Source organism: Melanerpes formicivorus, unplaced genomic scaffold (assembly GCF_026170545.1).
Source record: "Melanerpes formicivorus ecotype bairdi unplaced genomic scaffold, bMelFor1.0.p_v2 SCAF_22, whole genome shotgun sequence".
Lineage (NCBI taxonomy): Eukaryota > Metazoa > Chordata > Aves > Piciformes > Picidae > Melanerpes > Melanerpes formicivorus.
Window position 1 is genome coordinate 2204390 of NW_027142374.1, and position 17048 is coordinate 2221437.

General features: G+C 53.0%; 1 protein-coding gene across 1 annotated transcript in view; it reads left to right on the plus strand.

Moving 5' to 3' along the window:
- The first annotated feature begins 9115 nt into the window (after positions 1 to 9115).
- PCDH19 (protocadherin 19) overlaps positions 9116 to 17048 on the plus strand; it is a 64456-nt gene continuing 56523 nt past the window's right edge. Inside the window, exons 1-2 of the mRNA XM_068151837.1 lie at positions 9116 to 11265; positions 14271 to 14598. Coding sequence (XP_068007938.1) covers positions 9125 to 11265; positions 14271 to 14598 — 2469 coding nt within the window. The 5' untranslated portion in view covers positions 9116 to 9124. The remainder of the gene's footprint in view (positions 11266 to 14270; positions 14599 to 17048) is intronic.

Consider the following 17048-nt stretch of genomic DNA (forward strand, 5'->3'; position numbering starts at 1 on the left):
TAGTGGCACTGCCAGCCCCTGCTCTGCGGCGTGCCGGCGGCTGGCTGGGGCTGTACTCTGGGCCGTCCATCTGGCATCTTCCTGAGGCACCGCACTCAGCTTTTCGCCATGCCAAAACAAATCCTAGCAGACTATTAATCACTGGCTTGGAACAGCATGCACCTTTGGTTCGGGTATGATAAGCAATGCCAGCCCTTGTCTGACATCATGTAGCCATTTGAAGAGGCCATAATTGCAGCAATTGTTAGGCATTTTTCTACTCTTCCCCCGCCCGACATCCCCCCCAGCCCCCCCCCCCCCCCTTCCCCCAATCTCTTATAGGTAATGTTATGTGACAAATGGCTTTCCCTGACGATCCCATCTCCGAGTGCTCTGCCCAAACACCACGGGCAGCCCAGCTGTGTTGCAGTGTGGAAGCATCAGGCTCACTGTACCCAGCACAGGAGGGGTGCCATAGTGTGCCAGTCTCAACTTGGTGTGTGAAAGTGATCCCTGTGGCCATGCTGGGGGAGACCTGGGGGGTTGATGGGTGTATTCTGCCGTTTCCCCACATCTGCAGTTGCAGAAGTGGCAGGGGCTGCTGGGGAAGAGGGAAGCGTGCCAGCACCAGTGCCTGTGCTCCTAATTGTCAGGTGTAGGATACAGGCAGGCAGAGTCTGAAATGCTGAACCACAGTATTCTGCTTATACCAGTGAGGAACCTGAGCCAGAGTCTCTGATGTGGGAACCTTAGTGGAATGGAGCTGGAACCTGGTCCCAGCTCTGTGGCTGTTCCTCAGCTGGTGCTGCACATCTCCATTGGCTGCTCCAGAGCTGGGGCAAATTGCACCAGCTGAGGAATGCTGCTGAAATCTCCCAGCTGGCATTCAGCACCATGGCAGGAGGCTCTATATCCCAGAAATGTGCTCTCCTGCCTGGTAGTGTGCTGGGCAGGGGCTTGTGGCTCAGGTGTAAAAGCCAGTGAATACTTGGGAGCTGTCAGCTCTCTGCCAGTGCTAGCTATCTAATTTCTGTGGGAAGAAGGGAACATTGCGGTTTGTTTCCCGTCCCACAGGGTCAGCAGCAGAATAAGCAGCATACAGGAATAAAGTGGGGGAGAAAAGTAGAAAGAAAAATGTAGGATGAGTGATTTTGTTGTGTTCAGGACTGCTTTGAAAGAGGGAGTTAGTGTTGCTGGAACGGAGTTTGCCAAGCTCTGTTTGTCAGCCATGTAGCCATTCAGATCAGAGGTACTGCACTGCTCTGCTTCTCCAAATCAGTCCCTCCCCAGGTGGCTCTATCCCCCCAACGTTTGCAATCTGTTTGTCCATGTGGGGACCTGGAGACTGAATTAAGTTGTTCTGTTTGTAAGCAGAGTAGAGAGAGCAGAATTTCTCCTATCACCTAAGGTAACCTTTGCCGGCAGGCAGATTTCCTGCAGAGAGAAGTTTGGTTGCCTCTTAATTCATCCATGGCACTGCTGTCTTGCAAACCCTAAGGCTGTCTGCTCTTCACCTGTGTGGGTAACAGCACACAGGGTTTGTAAATCCAGGCAGGCATCCAACATGCTGTCCTGAAGGTCCACCAAGCCACAGTGCGCCTCACTGCATTGCAGAGCTCCCCTGCCTTGGCTTCTGTGTGTGTGCCCATGGCACAGACTGCAATTGCCTTGTGCTTCATTTTCTACCCTCTCTCTTCTCTCCCCTATGCTTTTAATCTTTGCTTAACTTGTTGTGCAGGCAATTGCATGGCATTTAGTGCATGGTGATGTGTGTTTGGGGCCTGTGCTGGAAAACCAGCTCATTATCTGGAGTGGATAATATTAAGCACTTTTCTCTGTTGGCCATTTGATCACAAGGTTATCCTGTTTGATGGTTTTATACCCTGGAATTGATTGCAAGGGAAATATTTAGCCAGCGAGGCTGAAACGTCTGTCAGTCCCCAGGCTGCCAGAGGCAGGTGTGCTGTGGCACCCAAGGGCCTTGGGAGCACCTCAGAGGGCAACCAATAGCCCTTTTCAGACCCTCAGGTCAGGTTTTCTTGTCAGATATTGCATTAAATCCATCAAGCCAAATAGTTTTATTTTGTGTGTGTGTGTAGCCCTGCAGCAGAAAGGAGGGTAAGCAAAGATCTCAGTGCTCTCTACAACTCCCTGAAAGGAGGTTGGAAGGTTGGAATGAAGTGGGGGCTGGTCTCTTCTCCCTAGTAACAAGTGATAGGATGAGAGAAAATGGCCTTAGGCTGTGCCAGGGGAGATTTAAGTTGGATATTAGGAAAAATGTCTTTACTGACTTAATGGTCAGGCATTGGAACAGGCTGCCCGGGGAGGTGGTGGAGTCACCGTCCCTGGAGGTGTTAAAAAAATGCATAGACACAGCATTTTGGGACATGGTTTAATGCCCATGATGGTGTTAGATTGATGTTTGGACTTGATGATCTTCGAGGTCTTTTCCATTTGAAACAATTCTATGATCCTAAGTAGCCTGAGAACCAGAGTGCTCATTTGCCACAGCTCGTTGAGTAGCCACTGGTTAATGAATGCCAATATGGTATGGGCCAGCAAGATCAAAGGCTGCATTGCCCCTATGGCCCCCCGAATCTCATGGCACTTCTTGCTTTCTATATCGATGCTCCCTATTGGAAAGAGAGCATTGGACGATGCTGGCTGCCTTTTGCCTTAACATTGCCCCATGCGGGCTGCTGAGAGCCAGCCTCTGCCCAGCTCCTTGCTGCGACTTGCCCTGCCTTCATTCCCATAGGGATGCACCTGCTTTCCTCCTTTGGTACCTCCAGAAAGTACTACCTTGCTATTTCCCCCTCCCCAAGATATTTATTTCGTCCCCTTCCTGCATTTTGCTGTCAGGCAGGCTGTGGAACACGGGAGCAGTTCCAGCAGGCTTCCTCTGGACCAACACCAGTGTGGGAGCAGAGAATTAAGCCCTGCACCTGCCACTTTGTTAATATAGGCTTTAAATCTGATTATAACTGCCTGTCTGGCTCTGCATTATGGGCTTCATGATTATTCAGCATTATGTAATCTCTGATAAAAGATGCTGCATCAGTAAAAGTGAATTAAACTATTGAGTGATAGGAGTTTATCGAATTCCTCAGAGCGATGCTGTCCTCTCTTTGGCACTTTAACCTCTCCTGTGGAAGGAGCATGCCAGACGCTGCCCTCGCTAACAGCCAGGAAACCCTGCTGACTTGGGTGGAATTGTGAGAGTACAAATAAAGTTAGATTTCAGCTTAGAAAGACTTTTTTTTTTTTTTTTTTAAATAGTTTAAAGATTCAATATTTTACAGTGCCCTCTTATCTGCATTGTGTGCAAACTGCTAACGGACTCACCCAGACAGATGTCTGTAAGTCCCAGGGATGCTTAGTAAAGTTTGGCTCTTGGAGGGCTGAAGTGGGGAGAGCTGGCCAAGCTGTCCTCACTCCAAAACCTCTTGAGAGTGGGCATGCACTTGAATCCTCATGTTCTGGGAGGAAAAAAATACCCAAGCCTGTGTTTAATTCTAAGCTGAGTATTTTGTCTCATTGCTCCAAACACCCACAAGATAAAATGTTGTGTTTTTCTCCTTTGTAGGTTTTTCCCTTTCTCCACACATGGCAGATATCTGATGGCTGAAGGGTCTAGGGATTTTGCTCTGAGTTTTCCTATTCCTCCCTCCCCTCCCTGCCTTCCTTCCCTCCCTGCCTTCCTTCCCTCCCTGCCTTCCTTCCCTCCCTGCCTTCCTTCCCTCCCTGCCTTCCTTCCCTCCCTGCCTTCCTTCCCTCCCTGCCTTCCTTCCCTCCCTCCCTGCCTTCCTTCCCTCCCTCCCTCCCTTCCTTCCCTCCCTCCCTCCCTTCCTTCCCTCCCTCCCTCCCTTCCTTCCCTCCCTTCCCTCCCTCCCTTCCCTCCCTCCCTTCCCTCCCTCCCTTCCCTCCCTCCCTTCCCTCCCTTCCCTCCCTTCCCTCCCTTCCCTCCCTTCCCTCCCTTCCCTCCCTCCCTTCCCTCCCTCCCTTCCTTCCCTCCCTTCCTTCCCTCCCTTCCTTCCCTCCCTTCCATATTTTTTCCCCCCCTAGTTTTCTATGATATTGGAAACATTGCTAGGGGAAGAAAAAAGCACAAACCCAAACTGTAACTCCTGACACCCAGATGCTTTGAAATGCTTTCAAGTTTTGCAGAACTGGATAAGCAAAGCAAAGGGGGAAAAAAAAAAAAAAGTAAAAATAAACCTACATAAATTGTTTTACTTCACTGAGCAGCTAAAAGAAAAAGGGTGCTGGAAAGGGGGAAAAAAACAACACTTCAGAAATAGGGAATTAAAAGGAAGGCTCTTTAAAAAAATAAAAAGATTAAGTTCCTCTCTGATGGTTAAAATACATTTCAAAATTTCAAACTATTTCATGCATGTTTTCTCCAGTTCTGCACCACAGCTGGAGCAATGGGGTGCTGGAGGAGCTGGATCCAGGAGGGTTTGCTCCCTCCTTGCCGCAGCAGAGATTGCAGTGATGGTTTGTATACCTCCACTGGAGCAGGGTAGCAGCGGGAAGCTTGTGCCACAGAGGGATGCAGAGTGTGCATTCAGCCCCCCAGACCTGCCAGCTTCTGCAGCAGTGCATCCCAGGAGAGGCCAGGAGCAGAGGCAGGGCTAGGAGCAGGAGCTGGCCAGGCAGGAGCTGAGGCTGTTGAACTGCCCTGTCTGTGGGGCATGGCTTTGCTGGCCTCATCCCATTCTTGTCCTTTCCCTTCACTCACTTCATGAGGGATGTTTAACAACCCCCCCTCCCAGCTTTGACAACCCACTGATATTGTAGCTTTTAATATAGATGTTTTAGATCCTGAGATTTACTTTTTGACAGGTACAAGAGTGGCAGCTATAAATGCTGGGCTGGAGAGCCATTTGCATTAGTGCCCAAACAAGGGGCTGCAAGCTGCATCACTTGCTTTTAATGAAAAACTTTCCTTTTGTTACAGCATGGGCAGAACCAATATTTTCATTTCACACTGCCCATACCCATCAATAGCTGGCTGAGTGACAGGCCACACTGCCACCCTGTCGTACCAACTCCTCAGTTGCTAGGGACTGGCCTTCTGGCCTCCTGGACCCCCAGCCTGATTCCAAGAGGCAGCAAGCTGACACCAGGGGGGATGATGAAGCTCTCTAGTGGTAGCATGACTGGAAGAGGGTGCTGTGAAATGGGCTGCAGGTAGAACTCTTGCAGGGGCTTTGGCCAAAGGGGACAATGAGACCACCATGCTACCGGCTTCCCCCCTCCCAGTCAGGCCATCATGTGCTGGTGCTAGAGGTATTGGCAGGTGCATCACGATGGGAGTATTGGGCTTTGGATAAACTAATTGTGTTGCAAGGAGAGGAGCGAAGATTTAGATTTCAGAGCCGACGTGTGGCATCTTTATTAATGTGCCTACTTGAGTTCCCTGGGACGCGATGTTTTCTCCTCACCCTGGTCATCCATCTGAACTGATAATAGGACCATTAATCCATTTTGTTGACAGACCTCCACTGAGGCAGGAGATGGGGAGGGGTGAGGCTGCAATTGATGCCTGTTTTGCTCCAAAGGGATCTTGTCACAGCCTCTGGCAAATGGAGCATTAGCTGGAGGTGAAAGGTTGAAGTGTTAAGCAAGGTTTCAGGTACTATGCAACTGGCCAGCTGTGGCTTGGCTTGTTCTTGGTCACCTGGAGACCATCCTGCAGAAAGATGTTCATACAGAGGATTCTCTACAGAAGTCAAACCTACAGGCCAGGCCATATCATGCTGTGCATGGACACAGATACTGGACTTATATACTGGGGACCTGTTCAGCAGCCTCAGACCAGTCATTTAAATCCCCTTTATTCCCCCTCCATACTCATGTGGAGGTGAAGTTCCTCTGATTCCAGGGCCTGCCCAGCTACAAGGTGCCTGGCACAACATCCATCATAGCAGTGATTTCCTTTGCAGCAGCACATACATGAAATAAATAAAAAATCGAGGTCTTTTATGTATGTGATATATAAAGAAACATTTCGGTGGGAAAGGAGCTGGAAAATGAGGTGCATCCCTGCCCACTCCTCTGTGTGTTCTGCTGCCAGTGGCTCATCCCAGGTGCCTTTATATTCAGACTGATCCTGTCTGGTTTTAAATATCTCAAGCCACAGAACTTCCTCCCTCCAGGGAACCCCGTTGCAGCCTCATAATTTTCGCTGTCAGCAGAGGGGATTTTTTCCCCTGTGACATTCAACCTAAATGCTCCATTTCTTCATTTCCTGTCATCCCTTCTGGTGATGCCCCTTGTACTCTATTAAATAATTCCTTCCCTCTCTCTCTATTTACACCAACCAGATCTGTAAGGCTCTTAGTTTGTCTCCCCATGGACAGCTCTCAGCCAAGCAATATATATATTTAAGCCTTTTAATCTTCCTTCGGAAATCAGTCTCTCCGTGCCTTTGATCATTTGTGTGGCTTCTCTCTGAACTGCCACCAATGCTTCTGAGCTGAGGGAGCACCATACTCTGGCCATTCCAGAGCCTCCCAGCACTTCTATGCCATCCTCACATGCCAGCAGCTGTCTCTTCACTGTCCCCCTTGCCCTGGGTCTTTCACAGGGGTGGTGTTCTGGCTATGGGGCCTGTGTCAGCCATCATTGTCCCTTCTGCTGTGGTTTGCACTTGGGTTTGCTTCCCAGCTGCACTCACATTTGTCCAAGGTTCTTTTTGCTCTTTCCTGCCCATGCTTCTAATCTCACTAGGCCCTTTTTGTGTTAATTTTCTGTGCTTGCTGGAGCTCGCAGCACCTCCCAGTATAGCATCATCTGCCAAATTCATTAATGTGTAGTTTACTCCCTCTTTCCAGGTCATTAATGAGGGTATTAAATGAGAGCCGACCTAACCTAGATCCCTGCAGTACCCCATAAACACTCCCCCTGTTTCTAATTACCCTTTGTTTATGATCCTCCAGCCAGGTTTTCAATCCGCATGGCACAGTTCAAGTAATCAGAATTAATTTTCCCAAGGCAGGCTCCACGAATTTGGAAGCCCATTCGTACCATTCCCACCTCCCCACTCCCTCGTGGGTCGCAGTGACCCACGCTGATAGAAAAGGCTCTTCTCTCCACTGGCTTCTGCTCTCACTCCTCCGGGACAGAGCCGCCAGGAGCAGAGGTACCCTGCATCCCTCTGTGTCTCCCACGGAGGAAGGGCGTATTCTCTCGGGTGTCCCGGAGATCGGTGTCCCGGAGATCAGTGTCCCTGGAGAGGATGGTGTTTCTGGATAGATCGTATCACGGGGGACGGTGCCTCTGAATGAGTGCTGTCCTGGGGGATGCTGTTCCTGGAGGGGTTGGTGTCTCTGGGCAGATGTCAGGTGGTGTCCCGGGGAATACTGTCTCTGGGCAAATGGTGCTCCGGGGGACGGTGTTTCTGGACGGATGGAATCCCCGGGGAATTGTGTCCGTGGATGGACGTTGTCCTGGAGTGGGTGGTGTCCTGGCTATCCTCCGCGGCTATCCCAGGGCCGAGCACGTTCCCGGCTCAGCCGTGCCGAGCCGTGCCGTGCCCTGCCCAGGTCGGCGCCCGCCGCTCCGCTTCCTCGACGTGGCCGCTAGATGGCGCCGTTGTGCCTGCGAAGGCGCAGCAGGGCCCGACGGCGCGGCCGACCCGGGGAGGAGCTGGGGAGGAAACGGGGCCGGGGCTCCGTTGGAGCCGGGCCGAACTAGGAAAAAGCCGGGGCTGGGGAGGAGCCGGGGCTGGGCCGCCGCCGTGAGGGGTGCCTGGGCTGTGCCCATGGGGCGGCTGCACAGAGGAGGCGTGCCCCCACTGCTTACCACCCCCGACGGGGACTATGCCGTGGCGGCGCTAGCCAGGCACCCGGTTCCGCTGCGTTCCCCCGCCGCGGCGCCGTCTCGCTGCTATCGATCGGTGGGCACCAAAGGGCGGTTTGCCGCAGGGACGCACCGGCACTCGGCACCTCTTTGAACCTCAGAGATGGGGCGGGGGGAGTGGGAGCAGAACGACGTTTTTGTAGCCAAAAGGCTCCGAGCTAAGTGCCCCGGCTTGCATCGGCCGGCAGAGCGCCCGCAACCCGCCGGGGGCAGCACCGGCCCCGAGCCCGAGGCACGACGACATCTTCCCAGTACCCCCTTTAATTAGACCCCGGGAACTTGCGTGCCACGCGCGGAGACCCGAGGTAAGGCACCGGCACCCGGACAAAGGAAGTTTTATTTAATTTTCAAGAGAAGACGACACCATGGTGCTTTGCCCAGTCATCAGCAGCGAGCGCTGCCGTGGCTGGAGCCACACGGAAAAGCCTGGCGGTACCGGGGCCCACGCCGCCTCCCCGGGGAGACTGCCTGGCGGGGCGGCGTGCCATGATGCAGGAGCGGATTCACTCCTGCCCCACAGGGAAAGCATCTGAAGCGGCCTTGGGGCGCTCAGTGCGGACCGGTGCTCCCCTCCTCCGCCTTCCCGCAGCACTTAAGAAGGAGCCGATGGTGACCGAGGCCGGGAAAGGGCTGCTGGTGCGCCCGCAGCTGCGGGCACCGAGGCGGGCTCTGCGCCGCGGGGCAACAGGCTTCGAGCGCAGCTGAGCGAGCCGTCGCCGCTGCGCACAGCTCCGCGTCCCGCTCCCAGCCGCGCCGATCCGCCGGCCCCGCCCCGGCCCCGCCCCGGCGGCCGGCAGCAGGGCTCGGCGCGGCCCCATTGGCGGCGATTCGGTGCGCCGGCCCCGCCTCCGAGCGTCTATTGGCCGCGGATCACCGCCGCCCGCCTCCGCGCCGCCCGCCCCCGCGCCGCCCGCCGGCGCTCCGGACTGCGGGCAGTGGCGTGCGGCCGCCGCAGCGAGCGCCGGCGGGAGCGGGCTCTGCTCGGCGCGGCTCTGATCCGCTCGGCTCGGCACCCAGCTCCAGCTCCAGCTCCGCTACTGCTCCCGTACGTCATGCCCGGCCCATCCACGGTGCCGCCGGCTCGGAGCGCCTGAGTGGCCGGCGTTGGCGTGGGCGCGGGGGGTCCGCGGCTCCGGTGCGCGCACCCGCTTGCCCGCCCGCCGCCGCCGGGGCAGCCCGGCGGGAACTGTCCGCATGAGGGCGGCGGGGCCCTGAGGCGGGCGGCCGGAGGCCGTCGGGGCGCGGCGCAGCAGGGCGGCCGGAGGGGGCGGTGGCGGCGATGGGGGCTCTCCCGGCGCTGCTGGGGGCCGCCTTGCTGTGGGCCGGCGCCGGGGCCCTGGTGAACCTCAAGTACACGGTGGAGGAGGAGCAGCGGGCCGGCACAGTTATCGCCAACGTCGCCAAGGACGCCCGGGACGCCGGTTTCGTGCTAGACCCCCGGCAGCCAGCTGCCTTCCGGGTGGTCTCCAACTCGGCTCCCCACCTGGTGGACATCAGCCCCGGGTCGGGGCTGCTAGTGACCAAGCAGAAGATCGACCGGGACCTGCTGTGCCGGCAGAGCCCCAAGTGTGTTATCTCTCTGGAGGTGATGTCCAGCTCCATGGAGATCTGCGTGATCAAACTGGAGATCAAGGACCTCAACGACAATGCACCCAGCTTCCCCACCGACCAGATCGAGCTTGAAATCTCAGAGACAGCCAGCCCTGGCACCCGGGTGCCACTGGAGAGTGCCTATGACCCAGACTCGGGCAGCTTTGGTGTACAGACGTATGAGATCACCCCCAATGACCTCTTTGGGCTGGAGACCAAGACGCGGGGTGATGGGTCTCGCTTTGCTGAGTTGGTGGTGGAGAAGAGCCTGGACCGTGAGACCCAGTCCCACTACAGCTATGTGATCACAGCGCTGGACGGTGGTGACCCGCCCAACTTTGGCACGGTGGAGCTCAGCATCCGTGTCATTGACTCCAATGACAACAACCCTCTCTTTGAGGAGCCGGCCTACACCGTCAGCGTGCCTGAAAATGCTCCACCAGGTACACCAGTCATCCGCCTCAATGCCTCTGACCCTGATGAGGGCACCAACGGCCAGGTCCTCTACTCTTTCCATAGCTACGTCTCTGAGCGGGCCCGGGACCTCTTCCAGATTGACCCCCAGAGCGGCCTTATCACAGTGAGCGGTGCTATCGACTATGAGGAGGGTCATGTCTACGAGCTGGATGTGCAGGCCAAGGACTTGGGGCCTAACTCCATCCCTGCCCATTGCAAAGTAACTATCAGCGTCCAGGATGCCAATGACAACCCGCCCCTCATCAACCTGCTCTCTGTCAACAGTGAGCTGGTGGAGGTGAGTGAGAACGCCCCGCCAGGGTATGTCATTGCCTTGGTGCGGGTCTCAGACCGTGACTCTGGGGCCAATGGGCGGGTGCAGTGTAAGCTCCTGGGCAACGTGCCTTTTCGGCTCCAGGAGTATGAGAGCTTCTCCACCATCCTGGTGGATGGACGTCTTGACCGTGAGCAAAGGGACCAGTACAACCTCACCATCCAGGCCAAGGACAATGGCGTCCCCTCCCTGCAGGCCACAAAGTCCTTCACTGTCAAGATCACTGACGAGAATGACAATCATCCCCACTTCTCCAAGCCCTATTACCAGGTCATTGTGCAGGAGAACAACACTCCGGGGGCCTACCTCCTCTCAGTCTCAGCCAGGGACCCGGACCTGGGCCTCAATGGCAGTGTCTCCTACCAGATTGTACCCTCACAAGTCAGGGACATGCCTGTCTTCACCTATGTCTCCATCAACCCCAACTCTGGAGATATCTATGCTTTGAGGTCCTTCAATCATGAGCAGACGAAGGCCTTTGAGTTCAAGGTCTTGGCAAAAGATGGGGGTAATCCCTCTCTGCAGAGCAATGCCACTGTGAGAGTGATTGTCCTGGACGTCAACGACAACACCCCCGTGATCACAGCCCCACCGCTGGTCAACGGGACTGCGGAGGTGTACATCCCTAGGAATGCAGGGGTAGGCTACTTGGTGACGGTGGTCAAAGCAGATGACTATGATGAGGGTGAAAATGGCAGACTTTCTTATGAAATGGTGGAAGGAGACAGAGGGTTTTTTGAGATAGACCAGGTCAATGGAGAGATAAGGACCACCAGAGCCTTTGGGGAAAATGCAAAGACAGCCTACGAGCTGATTGTGGTGGCTCATGACCATGGAAAAACATCTCTCTCGGCTTCTGCCTTGATTTTGATATACCTGTCTCCAGCTCTGGATGCCCAGGAGTCCATAGGATCTGTTAACCTCTCCCTGATTTTCATTATCGCCCTGGGGTCTATCGCAGCCATTCTTTTTGTCACCATGATCTTCGTGGCAGTCAAGTGCAAAAGGGATAACAAGGAAATCAGGACCTACAACTGCAGGTAAAGACATCTTTGTTTCTGTGCACCTGCTGGGTCTGCTTTGATTTTTGCTTTCGCAGTTACTTTCCTATTTGCTGCTGTATACTTGTGTGTGTGGGCTGTATGTGGAGGCTTAGATTTGCTTTAGGAGCAGAAGTGAGGTTCCCGTTGCACTCAGAATTCCCTGTGAAGCTTTTGCAGAATTGTTCTCTGATAGGAGAGCAGAAATCTGTGCCCTGTAACGGCTTGACTTCATCGTGTGGCTTGGCAATCTGTTGCAGCATCCCTGATTTTACACGCTCCGTCGCACGAAGGGAGTAGGACAGTTTTACAGCGGCATGGCTGGTCCCCGTGAGCAGCCCCCCGTTCCTGCTGCAGCTCCCCGGTGTTCCCAAAGCGGGGAAACCCCCTAGCCCACAGCCGCATCCTCGCAGCAGACGGGGCGAGCAGCCGCGGTGGCATTCCTCAGCCCTGGCTGGCCGTTCAAAAGAGCTATTGTGTGCCCGATGCGGCTCCTCGCCGCGCTTGGCGATGGGGCCAACCGCTTAAAAGAGTGGGGAAACCCAGCCCGTTCCCCTCGATGTGCCGCTCCGGCAAGCCGGCACGGCCGCTCCGGCTGGGAGCAGTGGGGTGAGGGCGGATTTTTGCAGCGCTGCCTTATTTTGCGCTGCCTTGGTGCGTGTTCTCGGGTCCGAAATGCCGGAGGGGAGGTCAGCCCCGCGCCCGGAGCCGCTGAAAGGCTGATAGGGGAAATCCAGTCCCCTGAATATGTAACAGCCCGGCGATTATTGTCTCTCTTTTACTATTCTCTGTGTTACACAAGTTAGGAGACAAATGCTAACCACACATGAATATCAATCAGATGCCATAAAAGAGCAGCTGCAATGCCTCATAAATGGTTTAATCCTGTTACTAGTGAAATAGCCATGACTTCTCCATTCCTTCGGCACCGAGTGGTTTCAGAGGGGATGGATGGAAATTAATTTTGCTCTACCTTGGAAACGCACGCTCGCCCCCGGCGATTCTGCGACGCAGGGGGATGTGCGGTCTTTAAAGTTTTATTTACGCAGAAATAATGCCGGGGAGTTCAGGTTTTATCCCCCGGTTTCACAGCGTAAAGTGCGTTTATAAGCCTTTTTGCTTGATGGGGGAAAAATAATCTGCAAATAAAGGTCGGGCTGTGCTGTATTATGGGATGTCTATCTTCAAGTGAAAGCTCATATACCAGATTTCTTGCCAGCTCGCCCCATTAAATGAGAATAGGACCTGAATGGATAAAAACCACATTGTGGTGGTGCCCCTGACAGCATCACACATATGTAAAAACCCTGGGTTTACTGTGACGGCTTAGGGATTAATGAAGTGCAGTTTAATTAAATAATTGGTCAATAGAGAACGGACAGCAAAATAAATGCCTGCAGGAAATAATTTGGCTCTCGCATTGCCAAACTTAAACATTTAGGTAAACAAAACAATTAAAGCTTCATCAAGCATTGTTAGACGAGTCAGCAGCATATAGATTGTTGGCACAACAGAAATCCCTGCGTTCCCCTGATTTATTTGCATGCTCAGGGGAATGCTCGGGCTGTTATCAGTGTGCATCTGAGCAAGAGAAGTCAGCTGCAGAGACAGAGCAGTACCAGGTAGGCTCAGCAGTGGCCGTGACCGTGGGGCACCCTCTCGTGTTGGGTGCATACCTTTAGGCTTCACAGTGCCTTATTTTAGAGGTTCTTCACAACAGCTGCTGGACAGTCTTCATAAAACCTGTTAATTTATGAGGCACATGAGGTTATGTGAGAGCTGTTTGACGTGGTGGCATTTTCATGCTTTAGGCAATTAGCTTTCTGGAACAAGAGTATTTGTCTAATATTTGTATTTCCAGAGAACCTGTATTTTTTGGTCATCCCATTATTACTGTTGCAGCTATTGGATGGGTTTAATTTCATTTTTTTTTAATGCTGTTAGCATAACAAGGAGAGGAGCAAAGTCCTGACTTTCAAATGTGTAATTCTGACTGTGGGGAGCATTCGACGTGCTTCCCTGGGAAATACTGAGCTTCCCGGTGTCACGCATGTACAAATGCATCAGTGGGGCTTTGGCAGTCCCTGGGAGCCGAGCATACCAGGTTAATGTGAGGTGCAGTCATGATTGTCATTATTTCCTCAGGTGTTTGATGGCAACTTCTCTCCTCCAGTGTTTTGCAGAAGGCAAGCAAGGCACTTGAACAGTTGAGTCTTTTGGCGAGTGGGAAGCAAAGAGGGAAAGAAAGGCAGAGAAAAACAAGCTTGGAGTGTGAAGAAAAAAAAAAGGGGGGTCAAAAGGGATCATTTCTCTTAGCAAAACACAGTTGTTCTCTGGTTTCTAGAAGGAGAAAGCACTTCCCAGCAGAAGAGGGTGTGTGTACTGGGGGTCAGGGAGGAGTAGGATGTGGCTGGAAAAGAGGTTTCAAGTTATCAGGTATTATCAGAAGACAGTCAAAACAGCAGCAATTTGGATAAAGCATTAATAAACAAACAGCCTTTGGAATGTGAGAGAATAGAGCTTGCCAGCTAGGTCTGCTTCTGGGTCTGCTTTATTTACTGCTATGGAAAATGAACCAGGAAAAAAACCTGCTATTCATTTTGAATTTTCATTACAGGCACCAAATTAAATCACTTTAAAAATCCTTATTATGCATGGAAATGAATGCAGGTACCCTTTTCAGTTCATGGATTTTAACATCTCCATTTTTCTGTTCTGCAGGCTGGACTTCACTCCTAGTAACTAAATATCAGCAATCACAAATGCTAGAAAAAAACAGGGGCATTCCTCCTTCCCATTATTTTTCCTATTTGACCCAAAGGCACCATAGGTACCAAAATAAGCTGAAGACTGTCTTATGCCACCAGACCCAAAACATGACGTAATGTGCATGACTCAGAAGCCTACATGGAGATGGGGGCCAAGCCCTCCAGGTTTCTGCCTGTCTATTTAGCAGGGCAGGGTTTGGGATGCTCTCAGCTTTTAATTTCCATTCTGTCCCCCAGAATTGCAGAGTACTCCTACGGGCATCAAAAGAAATCAAGCAAGAAGAAGAAAATCAGCAAGAATGATATCCGCCTGGTACCGCGGGACGTGGAAGAGACGGATAAAATGAACGTTGTGAGCTGCTCCTCTCTTACTTCATCCCTCAACTACTTTGACTACCACCAGCAGACCCTGCCGCTGGGCTGCCGCCGCTCCGAAAGCACCTTCCTCAACGTGGAGAGCCAGAACAACCGGAACGCCGGCTCAAACCACATCTACCATCACACCTTCACGGGGCAGAGCCCCCAGCAGCCCGACCTCATCATCAATGGGATGCCGCTGCCGGAGGTGAGTGCGGGCTGGCAGCCCACTGCCCTGGGGTATCGAGATGCATGGCGTGCAGATGGAACGGTTGGTGTAAGCGCTGCCAGAACAACTTGTTGACCAAACAGGCAAAGGTGGTTTCTGTGTTGGACACCCTATGCCAAGAGAGTGATGGTGCATGGGCAATGAGGAATGGTGGGCACCCACCTTGAGGTGACTGGGGCTGGCCTAATTATGTGGTCATGGGGAGAATGCTTTCACTCCCAGGCACTGCAGAGATACTCAGAAACTGCTAGGCAGGCATATTTGTATGGACAGAACAAGCCAGGCAGCCTCCATGCTGCTGGGAGGCTGGAGGTGGCTGCTTTGCAAGAGGATTCTGAGTGTGGCGATGCTCAAGGGAGGAAACAATCATTGCCATCACTGGATTTTTTTAAAAGGTTGTTGGCTAGTGGTGTTGGTGTCTGTTGCTCTGGAGGCAGCTGGCTGTGCTGGGCATGAAGGCAGCAGAGGGTGCCTGGTGTGACCACCTGCACGCCTGGCCCCGTGCTGTCCCCTCAGCACATGGGATGGGCACACGCCGGCTGCACGGGAGGGATGTGTGGTACCTGCCCAAGGCAGGGAAAGGGGCCGCTCTGATCCATGCCATCCTCATCAGGTTCTTCTAATTCATTGTCTTTCCTGTACATCACAAGCATCATTTAATGTTGCTTGTTTGTCTCTCTTTGAATTATTGTTTGGTATTAAGCAAAACAATCAAAGGTTTGTCATGTCTCCTGCTTTGAACAAAATAACAAAGCTGAAAAAGCAGCTGAAATATTTATGGCTCACTCTGTTTTGTGTTCAGTCTGCTGGTGTAAATGCAAAATGATGCTGCTGGAGACAGTGGTGCTGCTGCTTCAGATTTATACTTGTGTGGTGGAGAGAAGAGCCTGGCCCTCTGTGAGGGTCTGCAGGACTGCTGGGGAGGGCTCATTGAACCCTGATCTTTAACCTCTGCCGAGGCGGCGGAACCAGCTCCTGAGAGGTCACATACTGATGTCAGCCCAGTTTTAGGGTGCTTAAAGCAGAGGTGGAGGTTCTAATGACCAGGCAGTGGGGAGGGGGTTGTTGAGGTCTCCATGGCAGACCATGTGCACTTTGCCATCTTCTCACCAGCCCGGTTTTGAGCCTCTCCTGTTCTTGCATGTGCAGGCTCCTTATTGTATGACATGTGTCCAAGATTACCTACTGAGATGCTGCAAGGAGGCAGTGTCTGCATGGATTCACCCACACAGCCCAGTGCAGCCACCTGGGCAGGGCTGAGAGGTCACCTGCATTCATAAGGCTACGGTAGGAGTGACTCAGATCTGGGCCAAAGAATTAAAGCTCAGTTTAACTTCTGGTGCTGCTATCATAGCTGTAGTAGAATTTCTTAGCAATAACTGAATGGGAATGACCTGGTATAAGCACTCCTATGTTCTACTTGCATGTATCCACCCACAGGGCTGAGTGGGCTCTGCTCCTCTGAAATTCTTCAATGAGGAGAGGGAGGGACTTTGCATCCAAGCCTGGATGGGAGCTGTTTGAGATAAGTCTTGTCTCTGGTCAGGTAGAAGAAAGGTAGAACAACTGCTATGAAGCCACCTGTTCCTTACAGTGTGCTTGGTCCAGGCTGGGGGTGAAAAATGCCACCCTCCATATATCAGGGGCTCTGCATCAGTGCTCAGGTTTGCCTGTGCAATTTGTGGAGTACCAGTTGGGGATAATGATGCCCAGTTATGTGGGGGATGCCTACCAAGGCTGTGGATGATCATTGCTGTTGGGATGCTGGAGGCACAAGGAATTTCTACCTTGCTGGAGCAGTGTGCTTTAGAGAGGGGTCTTGAGCATATTTCTGGCTGACTCCCTGCTACAGGCACCAAGCCTGAACATGCTGCCAGCAACAGGCAAAATTCAGTTGTAAAATCTGACATGTTGGCTTTACCCAGACAGCAGGAGGTCTGCAGTGCTGGGGAGGAGGGAAGCACCATCAAGAGCTTCATAGCTCAGCTGTTAAAGTTGCCAGGCAGGTGTGGGCAGAAGGCAGTGCTGGCCTTGTTCCTCCTTGACACAGCAGTTAGCCATGTGTGTGATCTCCAAAGATGTCCACTGACTTGTGCACCTTGTGTGAGGGAGCTGGGATGCTTGTTGCTTCCCCCTGTGGTTCCAGCATGCTGCATTTCCCCATCACTCATGCAGATGGGACATACTGAAGAGCTGGTGCCTTGCCTGGAGAGATAAATTTGTCTCTTGTAATGTATGCCATGGAGTGTCAGCTTAAAAAGGGCCCTCCAGCAGCTCCACAAGCACACAGGAGAACACCACTTGCTGAGGGACCAGCAGCTCTTCTCAGGGAGAGTAACATGTCTGCTCACTCCCTGTGTATGTTTTTGGACAAAATGGCAGGGCCAGGGCCAGGGCCAGGGCATGGTGAGGAGAAATCCCAACTGGAA